The sequence below is a fragment of the Dicentrarchus labrax genome, unplaced genomic scaffold, assembly GCF_905237075.1.
Source record: "Dicentrarchus labrax unplaced genomic scaffold, dlabrax2021, whole genome shotgun sequence".
NCBI lineage: Eukaryota > Metazoa > Chordata > Actinopteri > Moronidae > Dicentrarchus > Dicentrarchus labrax.
The window spans coordinates 29,568,506-29,588,846 of NW_026136715.1; the positions used below are offsets into that span (position 1 = coordinate 29,568,506).

The 20,341-nt window shown below is 39.8% G+C and overlaps 3 protein-coding genes across 4 annotated transcripts; all 3 read right to left on the minus strand.

The window, feature by feature from the left end:
* Positions 1-473: 473 nt before the first annotated feature.
* On the minus strand, positions 474-4,425 carry nppa (natriuretic peptide A). Its single transcript, XM_051426103.1, has 3 exons — positions 4,295-4,425; positions 2,819-3,137; positions 474-758 (listed from the first exon to the last, which is right to left on the minus strand). Exons 1-3 carry the CDS (start codon positions 4,403-4,405, stop codon positions 754-756), a joined length of 435 nt encoding a protein of 144 aa, XP_051282063.1. The 5' UTR covers positions 4,406-4,425; the 3' UTR covers positions 474-753.
* A 5,071-nt stretch (positions 4,426-9,496) lies between these two features.
* Positions 9,497-10,858, minus strand: nppb (natriuretic peptide B). Of its 2 annotated transcripts, XM_051426105.1 has the most exons (3): positions 10,688-10,858; positions 10,076-10,352; positions 9,497-9,782 (listed from the first exon to the last, which is right to left on the minus strand). In XM_051426105.1, exons 1-3 carry the CDS (start codon positions 10,799-10,801, stop codon positions 9,772-9,774), a joined length of 402 nt encoding a protein of 133 aa, XP_051282065.1. In that variant the 5' UTR covers positions 10,802-10,858; the 3' UTR covers positions 9,497-9,771. The 2 variants fall into 2 exon arrangements, with proteins under 2 accessions (XP_051282065.1, XP_051282064.1); XM_051426104.1 differs by lacking the exon at positions 9,497-9,782 and having other exon boundaries at positions 10,062-10,352.
* A 6,914-nt stretch (positions 10,859-17,772) lies between these two features.
* Positions 17,773-19,692, minus strand: nppal (natriuretic peptide A-like). The gene is made up of 3 exons (XM_051426108.1): positions 19,536-19,692; positions 18,984-19,294; positions 17,773-18,145 (listed from the first exon to the last, which is right to left on the minus strand). Exons 1-2 carry the CDS (start codon positions 19,617-19,619, stop codon positions 18,986-18,988), a joined length of 393 nt encoding a protein of 130 aa, XP_051282068.1. The 5' UTR covers positions 19,620-19,692; the 3' UTR covers positions 17,773-18,145; positions 18,984-18,985.
* Between the last annotated feature and the right edge of the window lie 649 nt (positions 19,693-20,341).

The following is a 20,341-nucleotide window of genomic DNA, read 5'->3' on the forward strand; positions in this document are numbered from 1 at the left end:
TTCAAGGGATCTTGACTTCTGACCTCAAGATATCTGAATGAAAATGAATTCTATGGGGACTCACAAGTCTGCCCTTTGAAGAGAAGCTACACATGCTAACCCTATGCAATTTGGGGGGAAACCATGCATGTGGTATATATGTCATTTTTGCCTAGTGTATTTGAATATTTCAGCAAACTGGCATAAACAGTGTTGGAATTGCATAAATTAGGAATGACTGGAAAACACATACTTTCATGCCACACATGCTGGATAAGTCAGTGCCACTCTTGAGCCACCCAAGTCAAAAAGTCTGGAAACGCCCCTGCACTCAACATGTCGTATCAGATAAAGTGATGACTGTAGCTGGTGTCACAGTGACTTTGCTGCATGAAATCATTTGAAAACAGCAGTACAAATACAAGTAGAACACTGACCTGTCAGTATCTACTATACCTGCTGTAAGGGAGTGTGTTTGAAAAAAAAAAACTGAGTTCATCATACGAAAAAAAGAGTTTATTTATCTTTGTTAGCAACTCACATGCAGTTAACTGGTTTCCTTCAGTGTCTTAACACAGTGAATAATGGACTGCAGAATTCTTTAAACAGTTGACAAATAGCTTATTTGTCACTTCAAACAGAGAAATACATATAGAGAGAGAGATACACACTGTCATCAATGCAAAATCATACATATCCAATCTCTTTGCTTGTGTCTTCAGCTGGAGATAAACCTACAGTATAATCCAACACGTGTCCCAGGAAACGTTCAGACTACCCTGATAATGAAATGACACAAACACAGAAAAGGAAGAGGAAAATAACTGCTCATGTAGCAACACTGGATGGTATTTATGCATATTTATCTCATGTTAGTGTTCAGTAGGTCTAGGTAGTGCACAGGAAAGGTCAGTGTGCCACTAAAGAAACATTTTTGTAAGTACTATTTAGATAACAGTTTCATGTCTTGTGTAAAAAGCTGGGGTCAGGACCTGGTTAGCCTAGCTTAGCATGAAAACAAGAAGGGGGAACCACAAGCCTGGCTCTGTCCAAAGTTTAAATATTTATATTACACCTAAAGTTCACTGATTAACATGTCCACATAAGGGATTTGTCGTGGTAGCCAATAGATAGATATAGACAGAAAAAATAAACATTTAAAAAATTGCTATTGTATGACAGGCATCTGAAATAGCAAGACCACAACAACAAATCTCTCCCTAGCTGCCCTTTTTTACAGTCATAATACAAACAGCTCTCTACTATATTTCATGGGCACTTTCCATCATTAATACTACTGGTCCTAGTTTTACAGTGTACTGCAGTGTGGTTTGTCCAAGTGGAGTTGCCATACCCAAGCAGAAGTTGTTGCTCAATTGCTGTGGGTAGGTACAATCAATGTCAAACACTGTACTGTGTCTGTCGAGGCAGACGACCACCCACCTATAGCTAAAGGATCTGTCCTAGGTTTCTGCCTCTTAACAGGCACTTTTTCCTTGCCCCTGTCACCAAGTGCTTGCTCATGGTAGTACTGTTGGGTCTCTGTAAATGTTATAAGGAGTTCGGTCTAGACCTGCTCCATTTGAAGAGTGTCCTGAGATAACTTCTGTTATGAATTGGCGCTATACAAATAAAATTGAATTGAATTGAATTGAATTGAATTGTACTGTCTGTTTCATTACTGTCAAATCTATTACAAAGTGGAAAACTATTACCGGTATAAAAATGAGAAATATTACACCCTAACAGGGATGTTTTGTTGGGGGAAACAAGTAGCAAACTATACACACACATTCTTTACTTGTTTACTTGGCACTAATTTGTTGCCATTTTAGAAAGATGTGGAGAGAGTCCTAAAGTAGTCTTGACTTAAAGGGACGCTGTGTAGGAATTTCTACCATCTAGCGGTGAAATTGTATTTTGCATTCAAACGAATAGTGCTCTCTAGTGCCTCGCGTTTTTCAAATGCGTATTGCAACTACGGTAGCCGTTATGTACCAAGAAGCCTACATGTCGAGGAGAAAGCAGGCAACTTCAGCGTCTCTTTGAAAGTCTTTCTCCTTCATTAGCTCTTTCCACCTGGGAAAAGCTACCCCGATGTTTACCCTCGTTTTTTGAATTCACTGGTCACATTGCCTTTTTAATTCCCTTTTTCGCTTTCTCCTTCTCCTGTGGCTCGGCATAAGTATGATCCTCCATTATTAACTAAAGTGCAGTGCAGACTTTCAAATGTGCCGGGGCAGTGACAAGCACCTCTCACTGATCTCTTTCTCCGTTATAGCTGGTTTCAGTCACGTGACGCTGGCTCCGAACAAAAACGCTTTGTGGATTAGCTGGACAGGTAGGCTAGTGCTTTATGTCCCTCTCGGCGATTATAGTTTTTCAAAATGGCGGAACGACATGGAAGCCTCCATGGACTTGCCCGTCCAATGTATATACACATAAGAAATTCTTCGCTTATGAGGATAAGTCAGATCATTCGCAGAGGTAATTTTACACCAATGAGGACACATTTATGAATGAAGACATTGATTTTAGCTAATAAAATACTTAAACACTACACAATGTCCCTTTAAAAGAACCTTTAGAAATGAGAAAATATGTTATATATAATATATTGCGTGTGATGGCCATGAAGCAGGTGACAAGGACACAAAAGACGAGTGTTGTCTCTGCATGCAATCATATCTCTGATGAAGAGCATTCCACATTTGCAAAAACATGTAGTTTTTATATAATTCATTGCCTGTTATATGGCATATAAAAATCTAGCTCCCCAACTATGAACACCCTCATGCCTCAGTGCTTTATCAAAATCTTCAATCTGCCATCCCCTTACCTCTTCCACTGTTGCACCCCAGACCGCTGGCATTTCCAATTCGATCCATCCTGGCTCCAAAGCAGCCAGAGGCCCGTTTCCTGGCGGTCATCAGCAGGTCCTGCAGGCGGCTCCTCTGACTCGTGGTCCTGCTGCGGTCGTCAGCTGGTGATTGAGATCTTTCTGATATCAAAGGTTCTTGGTCCCCCTCCTGGTCCGGGCTCCATCCTCGGCTGGCCTGGCTATGTTCAGGCTCTTGATTTGTCCCTTCATAATCAGCTTCAGAGTCCTCCTCCTGGGCCGCTTCAGCCAGAGTCTCCTCAAAGCGCTCCAGCAAAGACTGGTGCGGAGAGGTGAAGATCGCACTTTTATCAAAAAATTACTTTTTGTCGTATTTGCTGAAACTTTAAATATATCTCGACAGCAGTACGAGATAATCTGTGAAACAATTACATTCCTTTGCAAGAATCCACCGGGTCTGAACAAAAACAACCAATCAGAGCTAAGAACAGAAAGACACTTTGGGTGGATGGCTTGAAGATACTTGATTGTTGAGTTTCATTCCCAGTGTCGGTATTTGACGTTGATGTTTCAGCAAATATGGCAAAAAGTTATTTTTATATAAGTTACCTACTGTAGCTTTAATGTCATTTTTCATGCAAAAAGATTCCATGCTTTCAGCTCAACAGATATGAAGATTTGCAGCTTTTCCATTTACTTATTGTAATTATTTATTTGTAATCATTTTGATGTTTGGACGGTTGGTTGGATGAAACAAGCACTTTGAAGCAGTAATTTAGGACTCAAATCAATAAATTATAAATATGTAATTTGTTTAATTTGTTGCAGTTTGGGAACACTCAATAATTATCTGGGCTGATAATGTACGATTCTGATAATACAATTTTTGTCAATACATTATCAGTTTATAATAATAAAATTTATTTGGAATTCTCTTAATAAAAAACATGTGATGCACTTTATGTTTCATGGAAGCCTGAATATGTTTTGTGAAGCTTTTTGATTATATTTACTAGAAAAATGTGTTGAATTGAAGAGTCAGAACTGTTGCTTTTTGCTGTTGTTGTTAACAATAATCATGTCAGTTGGATTTGGTTAATCTAACTGGCTTGTTCTAGTGCTCCTAAAGGTATTTAAAATCCACGGGCCTGAATAAAAACAACCAATCAGAGCCAAGTTTCAGCAAAAGTTATTTTTTATAAAAATTACCTACTGCAGCTTTAGCAGTACAATTTAAAATGTTGCTTACTTGGACAAATTAATGAATCTGCCAAACTAGAAAGCAATGAAGTTAATTAAATAAATGTGGTTTTTTTTTAAAGATATACATTTTAGTAATTTTTAAGTGATGCAGATAAACAGCCCCAACAGCCAGTGCAAAAATACTTTCTCACCTTTGACCTTAGAATATCTTAGAATATCTAACTCCCTGTATTTATCTGTGAATGTACCTGACCTTGGTCAGTGGTTCCTTACCTTGAGCTGAGCCAGGTCACTGGTAGAAGAGGGTCTTCCCAGTATGTGGCTGCTAACCAGTGTGTGCTGACACAGCAGGGCCAGCAGGCCCCACAGGACCACAGTCCTCATGTTATCCTTCTGTTGCTACTACTGCTACTACAGCCTGCACTGCATGATTTTATATACATGCCAGCATGCACACACACACATACACACGCACACGCTCACCATGTGACAGTCAGTCAGTGTCAGTGGCTCATCATTTTGTAGATGGCCTCAAGTGCATTCTGACACCTCTGCATGATAAAGCAGCTGGTCAGATGTCCCTTTAAGTGGTGCTTGGTGGTAGGTGATGTGTGTGTGTGTGTGTGTGTGTGTGTGTGTGTGTGTGTGTGTGTGTACACAGTATACGTGTCTGTGTATTGTCACACTAACTAGCCAGCAGTGGCATGACCTCAGGAGCCATCTTGGAGCTCTGAGCTCAGACGTGGTGTTTATTGACAGGAATGCAGCATTCACCATGCAAATACTTAACACTGTCTACACTCCTGAGCCTGAAAAACACCATAGTAGGTTAAAACAGCTGCTCCTGGGTTACAGGGAGGTTACATTGCATAAATTAGAAGAGGAAGGAAGCAATGTCATCAATGTATTGTTTTTATTGTAGATAATATTTATTGTGAAATTTCTTTTCATGTCTGTTTAGTTTTGAGTTAAGTTTTTGTTCATTTTTTATTTAAGTATCCCCATTAAAAGCACGTTTGTGCCTCTAGTCTTCCTGAGGTTTCAGTTTTGTGGGGTTAAGTAGGTTTTAGCAGTTTCAAATATTGCATATAAGTTATGTTTAGTTTTTGGTTAACGGACCAGTGTGTAGGATTTAGTGGCATCTAGCAGTGAAGTTTCAGATTACAACTAACAAAACACCGCTGCCGTCTATATCTGACGACTTAAGAATGAGAACGGGCTCTGTGTAGGAGAAACTACTATTCTATTGTAGAAACATGGTGGTTCAACATGGCGGACTCCATTGAAGGCTGTTTCCAACCAACCCAGTAAAGATGGATTAGAAATAGACAATAACAAATATTAAATCAATACTTGGACATTTTTGAAAATGCACCTATTTATCAGATGGATCTCGGTTTGTACATGTTAACGATGAATCCTCCTCCATGCAATCCTTCTGTGTTTCGACCAATTCTATTCACCTTAAATATGCTTGTCTTAGGCAACATTATTAGGAATTACTCCATTAACTTTCACTGTTATGCAGATGATACCCAGTTATATCTATTGATCAAGCCTGATGAAATCAATCAATTAGCAAAATAACAAGCAATTTTCTCATGTTAAACTCAGACAAAAGTTCTTGTACTTGGCCCCAAACACCTCCGAAACTCATTATCTAAAGATATAGTTGCTCTAGAGGTATTACCTTGGCCTCCAGCACCACTGTCAGGAATATTTATATTATTATTAGGGCCCGAGCACTGACAAGTGCAAGGACCTATTGTAATTGTAAGAATTCTCCGTTATTATCAGGGCCCTATTGTATCTGTAGGAATTATTAGGGCCCGAGCACTGACAAGTGCAAGGAACTATTGTAATTGTAGGAATTCTGAGTTATTATTAGTATTACGCGCCTTTAATGCATTATTGAACACTTTACCATGCTTGACAGCTCACGAAACTTTGCACAAAATTCAAACATGGCTGAACTCGACATATCCATTTGTACCCGTGCACGGGCACCGCCTAATGGCCAAATCAGCCCCCATGACGCATACGACCGACATGTAAAATTTGGTACGCATGTGTATCATGCTCAGACAAGCAAAAAAGCCTCTTGGAGCCATACTCCAAACCCAAAAGGAAGTGGGCCATTTTGGATTTTGTGGTCAAAATTTTTGGCGTTGTATTTTAACAAACATCTCCTAGGTTAGTGATCGGATTGACCTCAAATTTGGTCAGTACGATGTGAACACCATCACGATTAAAATGTGTGCTATTTGTGACTGTGAGTCAAACGACTCGCCATGAAAAAGGACGTTTTCATAACTTCAGTGTACATGGTCTTATCTCAACAAAATATGTTTGATAAGAGTTCCGCCCTGAACACGTCTATGTGATAATATTCAGATATGGTGATAGCGCCACCTACTGGCAACAGGAAATATCATGTTTTATACGTTCATGTTCTACTCCTAGTAAGTTGTTCAGATCCAGTTGAAATAATATTAATGTTGATGATATGTGATAAATGTGGTGAGTTGTCGTTGAAGGGTGTGTCCGCGGCGTGGCGTCAAACGTGGACCCACATGAATTTGCTGTAACTTGAGTTTACATCGTCCATTCGGCACCAAACTTCAAGTGACTGATAAGATTCCCACCCTGAACACATCTATGTGATGATATTCAGTAAAAGTGGGAGCGCCACCTTGTGGTGGAATTTATTACATTTTTATGTATTTCTCCCAGCAGATTGACCATATCCAGCTGAAATTTGGTCAGAAGACCCCTTGACTGTTGACAATGATATCTTATGGATCTTATGAATTTTTATTGAACCATGTTGCCTTAACTGGAGTACAGATTCTCCATTTGCACCCAAACTTCACAAGTTTGTTAAGAGCCCTGGCCTAAACGCATCCAAGTGCCAATATTCATGTTGCGGTCTGCACGTTACACTTGCACGTGATGCGGCTGCAGCACGCCCTGAGTTGCGTGGAGTGCCAGGGCCCGTTCATCGCTGTTTGCAGCTTTAATTATTATTATTATTATTATTATTATTATTATTATATATTTATCTTTGATCAGGATATGTCCTTCAACTTCCACATAAAGCAAACTTCCAGGACTGTCTTTTTTTCTCTTATGGAACTTTGCAAAAATCCGACAGACATGCAGAAAAACTAGCTCATGCATTTGTTACTTCTAGGCTGAATTACTGCAATTCTTTATTACCAGGCTGCCCCAATAAGTCCATTAAAATCTTACAGTTGATTCAGAATGCTGCGGCACGAGTAGGAACTAGGAAAAGAGATCATATTTCTCCTGTATTAACTTCTCTGCATTGGCTCCCTGTCAAATTCAAAATAGAATTTAAAATCCTCCTCCTCACCTACAAAGCTCTTCGTGATGAGGCACCTTCATATCTTAAAGAGCTCATAGTACCCTATTACCCGACTAGAACACTGTGCCCTCTGCATGCAGGGCTACTTGTGGGTCCTATAGTCTCCAAAAGTAGAACGGGAGCCAGAGCCTCAGCTACCAAGCTCCTCTCCTGTGGAGCTTTCAGTTTGTGTTCGGGGAGGCAGACACCCTCTTCATATTTAAGAGTCAGCTTAAGACGTTCCTCTTTGTTAAAATTTATAGTTACGGCTGGCTCAGGTGAGTCCCAAATGATAAATGGACCCATACTTGTATAGCGCCTTTCTAGTCTTCCGACCACTCAAAACACTTTTACAGTACATGCCACATTTGCGTCACACAGCGATAGCAAAGGCCATCGAACAGAAACACATTCATACACATTCACATAGCATCGGGAGCAATTTGGGGTTCAGTATCTTGCTTAAGGATACTTCAACATGTGGCAGGAGGAGCCAGGGATCGAACCAACAACCTTCCGATTAGGGGACGACCCGCTTGTTGTTGTTGCTTTTGCTGTTGCTGTGCACCTTTGTCTCTGTCTCTGTCCTTTTTTTCTCTCTTTACCAAACATCCCCTCTACCACCCCAACTGGCCGAGACAGACAGTCACCGAGATTTCTGCCTCTTAAAAGGAAGTTTTTCCTTGCCGCCGTCGTCAAGTGCTTGCTCATGATGGTAACTGTTGGGTCTCTGTAAATAATGTTATAAAGAGTACGGTGAAGACCTTCTCTATTTGTAAAGAGTCTTGAGATAACTTTTGTTATGAATTGGCGCTATACAAATAAAATTGAATTGAATTGAATTGAATTAAGCCTTGCAGCTATACCATCCACAACATTTACTGAGAGCAGGTGGTTGTTGGCCTTCTATTAGTGTGTTGTCCTTTTTAACCTATGTATTTTACCTTTCTGAAGTGTCTGAGTTTTTTTTTAAAGCGCTCTATAAATAAAATGTATTATTACTATTATTATTATTATTATTATTATTATTATTATTATTATTATTATATACATACACTGCTGCACAGAGCTGCCTGTGTGACTTGGAATGGCAAACAGAAAATCATTTTTTACCATAAAATAAAATAACTGATTTCAAAGTTTCTGGTCATTGTCTTTTCCTTGTCAACTCCTAAATTCTGAATGCATGGGAGTTAGAGCTTTGATCAGGGCCAACAAATCAGGTTCAACCAACCACAAGCCTGAAAAAATTCTGCTATTCATTATAGAAAAAACTGTGAACAAAGGGTTTGAAAATCACCACAATTATCCTCTAATTGTGCCATTGCTTCTGTTCATTTATATTTATATATTCATGATGGAATGTATGTGCCAGTGACTTCTATCATTGTCAGATTCCACTATGTTCAATAAAGCCCCTGCTAGGCACTATAGTGTTTCTACTGCCTGAATCCGAACTGGTGGCAGGGATTAAGAATAACTATTTACAGTGCCTGAATTGGACCAAAAAAGGTACCAACTTAATTCAGCACAACCCTAACTATAATTCTTTTGGTGTTTTTTTATCCTTTTTAACAAGGACATTTCCAGGGCTGTTTTCTTAGCATTGGGTAGCTACATGTTTATACAGAGACGTAGTTACGCAGTTGTTTAGTACATCGCAAGCATTGCTGTACACTAGGTTTTACAAATACAGAAGTCAAAACTTGATAGGGGGGTTTGGGGAATGTATCAAAGTAGTTCGTAGACAATTATTTCACAACTTTATTGTATGTCATGCTCACCAGAGGCGGCAGTATGCAATAAGAAGTAAGGGTACTCATGTGGACAAAACTCAGAAGTGCCAGTACTCAGTACTGGCGAGTACTGGCCCATTCAGGCACTGACTACATTGGTCATATAGAGGTATCAGAGACTGTTTCTAACCACTTAAAAACTACTAATACGTTTATGGAAATTTTTTTTTAACAAAAATAATCAGAATTATCCTTTAATTGTTTAATTTCTTCTGTTATTTAAATATGTTTATGATGGAATGCATATGCCAGCGACTTCTATCGACATCTATTGTTGTATCATTGGAGGTGTTATTTGAAATGTTATTGAAGTCATTCATGTTATAATTTTTTTTATTTTCATTGTGTGTGGTTACTGACTATTTTGCCCTGCATGGTGATGCAACACTTGGTTCAGTGATGTGCAGTTGTAAAAATTTATTGAAACTTACAGTACATAAAGAACAGTCTTACATCGATTTAAAATAAATATACTTGTAAGCCACAAACAATTTTCAATAAATATTAGTAAATAAATAGAATTCAAATAAAAATATCCTTTGGTAGAGATGTTGCGGTTCCAGAACTTAGATGGTAAGAGATCTTCTTTACTTTGGATCTACAAGAGAATGAGATAACAACAACAACAACTCTGTTATTAAGACTATTCATATATTTATTTCATTAATGGTACAAATTTATGTGAAGTAACTTCACGGTACACTATATTTATAGGATACTACAGTCGTATTTTTCTATTTTTCTAAGTTTTTCTATCACACTATACTATAATTTTCTTGTTGACTATTAAAATTATTTTCTGTTATCTCACTGGCCAAAACAAGTTAGACCAGTTCAACCTAGAGCTACTGTAGTGGAGTTACTCATTGTAGTGTAGTTACTGTGACTTACTGTATTTGCCGACAGTGTTACACCCAAGAGAACTCATGGAGCCTATTCTGTCCATTCGTCGACCGAAGCAGCCGGAGGATCTCCTGGATGAGTCATTGCGGACGCTCTTCAGGTTCTTGGCTGAGAGAAACTCCCTGATTGCCACCTCATCCAGTCCAGTTAGGGGCTGCTGTACATCAGCTGCATCCTCTGTTTTTAGGCTGTCCCTCTCTGCAGGGACTCTTTGGTCCACTTCAGTGTGCTCTGAAACTGACTCCTCTAGTCTCTGAAAGATCACCTGCAACATACACATAGACACTAATTAGCACTGGGATGGGATGATAAGAGATGTACCTTTTTGTTTCAATAGACACATCAGTTATGTCATTGTGTTTAAACCACATTAAAATTACTGAATGTTTTTGATAATGAAGTCTCATTATCAAAAACATTCAGTCATTTTAACTTGAAATACTTCATTCAAAATAGGTAAATAGGGTTGAAAAACACTGAAGTTACCCTTTATTATGTTTGTCATTACAGGTTTTATTATCCATTAAGAGCACCAATTGAACTTCAGTAACCATATATGAGATTATAATCCTATTAAATCTCATATGAACCCAGACTCACCTTTAAGATGTCCATGTCAGTGTCAGTCAAGCCGGTGCTGATAGGATATGTGCTGAACAGCTGCAGGTTTAAGATGAGGAGGAAGCCACAGGGAGGAATGGAAGACAGATGCATGTTCCTCTTGGTCCTATCAATGGATGGATTGATGGATGCTCTTTGGCTTCTTTGCCTGGTGGCTGTTTGGATGCTGGAGCCCACAGCAGCACCCTCTGCTCTTTTATACTTAAGCTTGGCACATGTAGGTATGCCAGGAATTGGACTGACATTCCTGACACCTGGGTCTGATAACAGGAGCTGTCTGAAACTGCTCCTTTTAAAGCACTGTCTCTTAGATATGGGGCATTCGTATGACATAGCAGGTTCCATATGCAACTTTGTCTCAGAAACATACTCCAACCCCCTCCTACATGGTACATTGTTGTCACTGAACCATAGGAAGTATACAAGACAATGTGACAGTGTTACTAAATTGAGGGCTGTACATGATTGCTGTAGGGTAGCTGGCTGGTTTGAGAGATCAGCCGTCAATAGGAGGAAACAAATTCAGATGGCCATCCACTCCAACGATTCTCGAGAAAGAATAAGTACTGCTGTCATAAAAATTCCCGGATCAGTGCTTTTGTCTTGCTGGTAGCAAATCTTTGCTGCTTTAATTCAACTCAGTTAATTTTGTCATATCCTTTAATACAGCGGATAATTACCTGCAATACATTTACATCATTGACATCTAAAAGATGGATGCTGTGTCTCCATTCAGCCCTCTTCAGAGTGGGAGTCTGTGCAGTAGTGATTGGGATTGGTGCCGTGGAATTGAGGTCTCGCTCATACACCCAGCTGACTTAATCGTGAAATCCCTTTTTTATATCTTCAAATAACTAATTAAAACCAAATTGATCAGAAGAATGAACACTTTAACATACATCAGCATGGTAAGAACTACCTAAAATGACAGAAACCATCTTTGCGAAAAATGCATTTGACGAGTATACTTTGGCGGGGGCTTTATGACCTATACTGCAGTCAGCCACCAAGGGGCAATCAAGATGTTTTGGCTTCACTTTTAGAGAGCAGTCATCAATTCAATTCAATTCAATTTTATTTGTATAGCGCCAATTCATAACAGAAGTTATCTCAGGACACTTTTCAAATAGAGCAGGTCAAGACCGAACTCCCTATAACATTTACAGAGACCCAACAGTACCACCATGAGCAAGCACTTGGCGATGGGGGCAAGGAAAAACTGCCTTTTAAGAGGCAGAAACCTAGGACCCTTCGGCTCTAGGTGGGTGGTCGTCTGGCTCGACCAGTTGGGGTGAGAGAGAGAGAGAGAGAGAGAGAGAGAGAGAGAGAGAGAGAGAGAAAGGGGTAAAGACAGAAGGACAGAGACAGACAAATGGAAAAAGTGCAGAAAAACTAATCCATGCATTTGTTACTTCTAGGCTGGATTACTGCAATTCCTTATTATCGGGTTGCCCCAATAAATCCATTAAGACGCTCCAATTAATTCAGAACACTGCAGCACGAGTACTGACAGGAACTGGAAAAAGAGATCACATCTCTGCTGTATTAGCTTCTCTGCACTGGCTCCCTGTAAAATTCAGACTAAAATTGAAAATCCTCTTCCTCACCTACAAAGCTCTTCATGGTCAGGCATTTCATATCTTAAAGAGCTCACAGTACCCTAATACCCCACTAGAACACTGTGCTCTCTGAATGCAGGGCTACTTGTGGGTCCTTTAGTCCCCAAAAGTAGAACGAGATCAGCATGCCTGTTCTTACTAACATGCAAGAGGAGCACCACAAGTTTATATCATCAGCCCTTTGCACTGAATTCAAGTCAGTGTTTGCATTTCTCAAAACCGAATCAGATGTAGTACAATTCAATTCAATTCAATTGTGGTTCCTTTAGTCTCTAAAAGTAGAACAGGAGCCAGAGCCTTCAGCTACCAAGCTCCTCTTCTGTGGAACCAGCTTCCAGTTTTGGTTCGGGAGACAGACACCCTCTCCACATTTAAGAGTAGGCTTAAGACATTCCTCTTTGATAAAGCTTATAGTTAGGGCTGGTTCTGGGTGAGTCCTGAACCATCCCTTAGTTATGCTGCTCTAGGCCTAGACTATCTGGGGATTTCCCAGGATGCACTGAGCTCCTCTCTTCCTCTCTCTCTTTCTACACACATTCATGTCCCATTAATGCATGTTACTAACTTCACTTCTTCCCCAGAGCTCTTGTGCTTTCTCGTCTTGCAGGTTCTCATGTATCATGGTGGAGCTTCCTGCCATGGTCCTGCTTGACTCTCATTGCTAATATCACTAATATTATTAGGGCCCAAGCACTGACCGTGCGAAGGCCCTAGTGTAATTAAAGGAATTCTTTTTCTTTTTCCTCCTAAACAAACGCATATTTGGAGGCTTTTCGTGCACAGAAACTCATGAAACGCGGAGCACATGTCAGTCGTGGTGAAAAATTTCATATTTCCTAGGGGTCCACTATGAGCATGGCAAAATGGCCCCTCAGGGGCCCATAAACTGTACCACCCGGGGCCCCTTTCACCGATATGCATAAAAACCGGCACACGCGTAGATCTTATCCAGACGAACATCAACTCCAGTGGGCACCATATCCCAAAACCAACAGGAAGTTGGCCATTTTGGATTTAGCGGCCATTTTTGGCGACACGTATGACCAACATGTATGAAAATTGGCATGCATGTGTATCATGATCGGACAAGCAAAAAAGCCTCTTGGACCCATAACCCAAACCCAACATGAAGTCGGCCATTTTGAATTTTGTTGTCATTTTCAGAGATTTGCACACATTGTATTTGAACAAACTCCTCCTAGGGAATTTATCGGATCATTTTCAAATTTAATCAGCGCATTCTAAAGACATTCATGATTAAAAGTTGTTAAATTTATGACATTCCGTCGAATGCTGGCGGCCTGGCGTCTAATTTCGACGATTCGCCATAAAAAAGGAAGTTATCATAATGTCAGTTCAGTCAAACAACTCTTGCAATGTTTATTAAAGCAGTATAGCATATTTCGATTTTGGCGTCTAGGCTCCGACCTCATCACTCCCCACAGATATGTTTACATGGAGATATTGGCGAGTGATGTGGAAATACCTTAACCCCTAGCCAGAGCCTACAGGTGGATGCTGGGGTGGTGGTGGGGCTTACAGCGCAGCAGGCAGCAATAGCATACAGAGTATCAGTGATGTGATGCAAGGCAACAGCGGCATTGACAAAGCAGAGGGAGAGCTGGGAAATCTTGCACCTTAAATAGACCAGATTAGTTTTTGATTATGTAATAAGGCATGTCATGTGTGTATAGCAGTGCAGCTTGAGTTGACTGCCTGAACTAGCTTGCAGGCTTCACTCCATTGTACATGGTCCAATATCAACGAAACTTCACAAGTTTGATGAGAGTTCCACCCTGAACATGTCTACATGACAATATTTAGATATAGTGATAGCGCCACCTACTGGCAACAGGAAGTAAGCGCTGCATGACGACCAGGGTGGCTTTTTTTTTTGACACATGGGCACAAGCACAAAAAAAAATCCTCTGCACTGCGAAGCAGTTTTCGTGTGGGGAATTGGCAAATTGGGCCCCCTACAGCTGCAAGCGCCTCTGCTTGATGAGAAGGTGCCATGTGAGAAGGGGAAGGAGGAGGGGGGCAGTGGACAGTTAACCTCTGGGTCTCCCTAATGGAACGGACAAGGGGGGGAACGGGGGATCCACTGTAAGTCAGTCACACCTCGACTTTCTTCCAAATAACGCACATTTCATTCATAATATAATAAATACAGGCCTATAGTTCATGCACATTTTTCTTTTTCTGAATTGGGTGAAACAAAATAGGTAATACAAAACGATTTAGAATATTTATTAGGGACCGAGCCAGCGACCGCTATTGTTTTTGCTCGATTTCTTCTTCTTTACCTATTATTATTATTTTTAGCCCCCTTTTACTGCATTTTTGCCATCCTGAACATATACGAAAACTAAATTTTATTTGGCAAAGTTGTCAGGCCTGGTGAAAATGGGGATATTCTACGCATCGCTTTTGGGTTGGCCACTAGGGGGCGCTACTATCATAAAAAATGCGTTTAGGCTAATAACTTCTGCATAGTTTGTCGCACATTCAAAAACCTTGTATCAACGCGTTCGGTGAATAGAGCTGAATCTCCCCATGTAAGCCCCACCCACTTCCGCCTAGAATTTTTTTTTTCTAGAGCCGAAATGTCCATAAACTACTTTTCTAAAAAATAAGCACATTATAAAATTAACACTTCCTGTGGATTTTTCGTCAAAAAAGGAAGTGGACCATTTCTCCACATTGCTATGTCCGTCCGATTGTCACCAAACTTGGGTCCATAGTTACTCATGTCTTTCTTAGGCATCGTGCACAATCTCAGGTCATCGCCACTAGGTGGCGCTCTTTAAAATGAAGAAGTTTATATCTCTGCAACAGCACGTGTGATTAAAATGAAACTTGGTACAATGATTGCCCATGGCTCCCCGAGGCTCACTTAAAAAGGACAAAAAAAATAGGTGGCGCTCTTTTGACCTGATAAATCACTGTGCGGAGACCGTAATAGTTATGAATATGAAATTCACAGGGCATGTTAGAGTGGTGCCTGAAGCTCACATACCAAAAATCGTGTTTGTTGTGTTTGTAGCGCCCCCTACAGGATAAAAAAAACAGCAGCCCTGGCGCCACGTTTCACCGATATGTACAAAACTCGGTAGGCACATGTAACATGCCGAGACGTACAAAAAAGCCTCTTGGACCCATACCCGAAAACCCACAGGAAGTCGGCCATTTTGATTTTGATTTTCACTTTCTGCCAACTTTTCGCGTTGGATTTGATAGGGAATTTATCGGATCTGCTTGAAAATTGGTCAGAAAATGGTACTGATTAAAAGTTGTGCTATTTGTGACTGTACGTTAAAGGGCGTGTCCGTGGCGTTCCCTCAAAGTTGGCCAGGTTGAATCGAATGTCAAACTGTGATGCTATTTCCGGCATTTAAGGGCTTCTGTTTTAACTAACTCCTCCTACAGATTTTATCAGATTGACTTCAAATTCGATCACTTCAATCTACACCCATTGCTTATCAAAAGTTGCGCTATTTTTGACTGTATGTTTAACTGTGTGCCCGTGACGACGTGTCGAATTCCACCGATTGGCCATCAAACAGATAGTACTCATATCTTCAGTGTACAGTCCCACCCTGAACACTTCCTCATAACTTCAGCGTACATGATCCAATCTCAATGAAACTTCACGTGTTTGATAACAGTCCCACCCTGAACATGTCTACATGACAATATTCAGACATAGTGATAGCGCCACATACTGGTAACAGGAAGTATCACGTTTTATACTTCTACTCCTCACAGGATGATCAGATCCAGCTGAAATTTACTTATAAAATTCAAAACAAATTGTTGATGATATGTGTTGACTGTGGTGAGGGGGCGTGTCTGTGGGGTGGCGGGAAATTTTGATGGACCGCCACAAAACACGAACTTGCTATAACTTGAGTATACATTGTCCAATCGGCTCCACACTTCAAATTCTTGACAAAATTCCCGCCCTGAACACATGTACATGACAATATTCAGACATAGTGATAGCACCACCTACTGGCAACAGGAAGTAAGTGCTGTGTGGCGATTTTGAGCTGATTAACAGCAGATTTTCATGTTGTCCCGCCCAACGCTGCTTGCAGCTTTAATATTATATATTATTGTTGCTCTCTGCTCTTGTTACTTTTTTATATATCTGATTGTATATATTTTGGCACATTTATGTATATAGTGTATATTTATGGATGTCCTTGTTGTTCTGATAACTTATACTGTCAGTTTTGTGCAGAACTGTGTTCATTGTCTTCTGGCAATGTTGGAGGTGGAGATTGTGAACCTTAAAAAATGTGTTTCCTGTTCAAAGTGCCATAATTAAATCCAATTGTTCTGCTGAAGGATTTGTGCAATCGAGAAATATAATTCTCTGCTTTACTTATGTTGTTATAGTAAAACAAACAGTTTGTGCAGAATTTTGGGTTCTTTTTTCTTTTTTTTTTTATTGCGGGGGGGGCTTGAAGGGGTGTCATTCAAGATAGAACCGCAACTGTTGATTGGATCAACTTCAGATTTGGACACAGCCATTTAAAGACATTCACAATTAAAAGTTGTGCTATCTACGACATTCCTTCAAAGGGCGTGCCAGTTGCATGGCGTCCAATTTCAAGGACTCGCCATGAAAATGGAAGTTGTCGTAACGTTAGTGTACATGGTACAATTCAATTCAATTCAATTCAATTCAATTTTATTTCTATAGCGCCAATTCAACAATCAACAATCTCAATGAAACTTCATGTTTGATAAGAATCTCGCCCTGAACATGTCTACATTACAATATTCAGATATAGTGATAGCGCCACCTACTGGCAACAGGAAGAAAGTGCTGCATGGTGATTTTGATCTTGCATGACATTTTCATGTTGTGGTCCGCACATGATAAGCTGGTGCATCACATGGCCACAGCACACATTGCACATATTACAAATAATTGTATGGTATTTTTTTAATTATAACATTATGAACTAATAATATTGATCATATTGATTACAACATAATGATTTTTAAAATGTTCTTTACCTCAAATTTTAATATGATTATCCAGATAGTAATTTGTAGATATACATGAGATTACAGGGTGTATGAATAGTTTGTACCCATCATCGTGGCAAGCCAATTAATGCATTTATTCTTTAAGAGAGATATCTGTTCTTGTTTGAATGTTTTAATTAGGTGTATTAAAAGCATTGCTGTTTCTTATTGTGTGTAACATGAAGGGACTGCAAACTTTAATTTCCTCAAATCTGTACTTAAATCCAGTTCTCAAGTAAATGTACTTAGTCACTTTCCACAATGTTTCCACAACTTTTCATATATGATTAAAATATATCCTAGAAGAAGCCAAACTTGTGTCTGTTCCCAACCTAAATAGATCCACAATGAAACGTGCTGATATAAAAATGAAATAATGAAAATTCATTTGAATGAAAATGGTTTCTCATCTAATACACCGGTTTATTTAACGTGAATACAAGATAGACAATGTTCCTTCTGAAAATAAGCAAACTGCTTTACATTGTGCCTAGAAAAGAAATTCAATCAGACTCAGCTATTGTGCAAAAAATATTTTACTACAATACAATCTATTACAAGGCAACTCTACTTCATCCAACAATAGAATAATAAATAATAAATACATTTACAATAATTTATTATTTAACAGAAAAATTGCAGTTCTGCAAGGGAACCATGGAAAGGAGAGCCTGAAGCAACTGCCCTTTTAAGTGTCAGTCAAATATCTGCTGTCAGAGGAGCTCCAGTGTTGGTTATGGTCACACTGATGTGTTGATGGGAAAATAATCCATGCCTGTTGACAGAAAAAAAACACAAAAAACCCATTACAACAGATTCAAAAGCAGTTTGTCACATTTTGATACCCAGGTGCCCTTGGGCAATGAGCCACTACACCTAGAGTTGCTGCAGTGCAGATGTTCAGTGACACCCTAGACCAATGTGGTTCCTAAAGAGAATGTGAAGGAGTAGCTTTCTCTGTACAAATAAACAGGCCACCAAACGGTTTTAATGCAGTTAGGTATGATGAATATATAATAGCATATAGATAAAATGATGAAATACATCACCCCAACCAAAAAAATCATAATCCCCATTTTTATTAAATGCATTCCCCTGTAACTGTAATGGATTCAAGTTACCTTTTCTTGCATCCTGATTATGCAACTCAGTTACATGTAATCCATTAGTCCCCACAGGGGATGTTGATGGATTTTTTATTTAATCTGACTTTTTTGTCTTGTTATATCCCAGTAGTATAGACTATACTGTGTTAGGTATGTGTGTTCTGCATTCTGTTTAATCTGAATGTAGTTCAAGAGGATTTGCATTATAAATTGATGTACAAATATTCGATTAACATTATTATATTGTGCAATAGTGATTATATTTTTTATATATTTTCTCTCACTCATACTGCATTGTCTTTATTTTTATTAACAGCGCATTTCACAGTACCATAACGCCTTTCCTGTACTCATAAACACCTGAGAGTGTAAAAGACACTCTCATCCATTTAACATTATGTCATTTATGCGCACCTTCAGTAGTCTTGCAGTTATCAAAATATATATATATAATATATATATATACCAAAGGGTTTTCGTATCCGTCTCCAGTTCCTTTGTTCCTACCTTCAGCATCCCAGCCCGCTGAAGGAGCCGATCCTCTCTAACCGGACACCGAAGCAGCTCCTCAGCCCACCTTTCTTGTACCGGCTCCACGAGCGCTTGGAGGTTCTCATGAGGTCTTTGAAGAGACGCGCGAGGACGTTTTCTTTGGCCGCCAGTACTGAGTTGCTGTAGTCGGAGGAGTCCCACGGGTGCTCCTCTGGAGCTCCGAGCACCGACTTGTCTGTGTTTCCATCCTTCCCCTCTGCCTCCAGGTCCTCCGAGGAATAATACGGGGCGGTGTTGATCTCATCTTCTAAAAGTTGCTTCAAACTCTGGAAAAATTAAACAGAAAGTGGAAATGGGATTTTTTCGCTCAGGTAGCCAGTGCGGTAATAACACTCTTCATGTGCCACAGATGTTCTGTACAGATGTTTTGTATCACCTATACCACACAGATGTCAATACAGAAACTATGAATGCGTCTTTGTATTCGCTTTGAATAAAATTTGCCTTCTTCTGTCTCTGAACTATTGAATATCCCAGCATACATGACTGACACTAAAGTCAACTTACCTGTAGGTCAGAGAGGGGTTTGGCTTCTACGAAATTAAGCAGTAAAAGCAGAGATAAACAACAAACGGAGATATTTGGGTTCATTTTCTCTTTTGTAATTTTTTATTCTGTTTCTGTGAGGACAAGCTAGTGACTCGGTCCTTCAGGCTCCTCGGTCTCGCGCTCCTCAGTCCAGCTGTCTCGCGGCGGCCAGGTGCCGCCTTTATATGTGTACTGATTCTGTCACGGGGCCTGGGAAAATTAACGAGGTGTGACTAATGCCCCTACACGTGGGAGTACAGGCTAACTTGACTGTTGAAAATGTGGACTGTAAGTGTTCACAGGTTCAGACTCCTCAGAAGCTCTCAGACGACACGACTGAAGACTATGCAGGGGTTTTATTGGTTTTGATTGAAATAACTCATAAACTGTTCAATTTGTTCTCTTCAGTAGGCCTGAAGGGTGACATTTGGGCCCCCTTGGCTGATTTACAAAGCTTTTTCCACACAGGGATTTGCGGTTCATGTAAGTGAGACGCTCACCCATGTTCCTCTTTTTTGTTTGTTCTTTTTTCAATGACTTTAAAACTGCAGTAGGTCATCATTATAAAATAAATTACACATATTTGTTATAACTTTCACATAATCCTGACAGTAGTAAATGAGACGGACAATCTTTGAAAAAATCTGGTTCCTCTGGCTCCCCCTACTTCTCCTAATGGCAAGAATCCATGGGCCTGAATGAAAACAGCCAATCAGAGCAAGATAAAAAGATGCTTTGGGTTGGAGATAGTTGATTGTTAAGTCTCATTCCCAGTCATGAGACAA

Bases quoted from the DNA above. Each gene is read 5' to 3' on its own strand.
- nppa (XM_051426103.1), bottom strand. From the start codon at position 4,405: ATGAGGACTGTGGTCCTGTGGGGCCTGCTGGCCCTGCTGTGTCAGCAC. The intron at 3,138-4,294 runs GTAAGGAACCAC...TCTCCGCACCAG, and splicing joins GTGACCTGGCTCAGCTCAAG to TCTTTGCTGGAGCGCTTTGA.
- nppb (XM_051426104.1), bottom strand. From the start codon at position 10,801: ATGCATCTGTCTTCCATTCCTCCCTGTGGCTTCCTCCTCATCTTAAAC. The intron at 10,353-10,687 runs GTGAGTCTGGGT...TGTATGTTGCAG, and splicing joins CTGACATGGACATCTTAAAG to GTGATCTTTCAGAGACTAGA.
- nppal (XM_051426108.1), bottom strand. From the start codon at position 19,619: ATGAACCCAAATATCTCCGTTTGTTGTTTATCTCTGCTTTTACTGCTT. The intron at 19,295-19,535 runs GTAAGTTGACTT...TAATTTTTCCAG, and splicing joins AACCCCTCTCTGACCTACAG to AGTTTGAAGCAACTTTTAGA.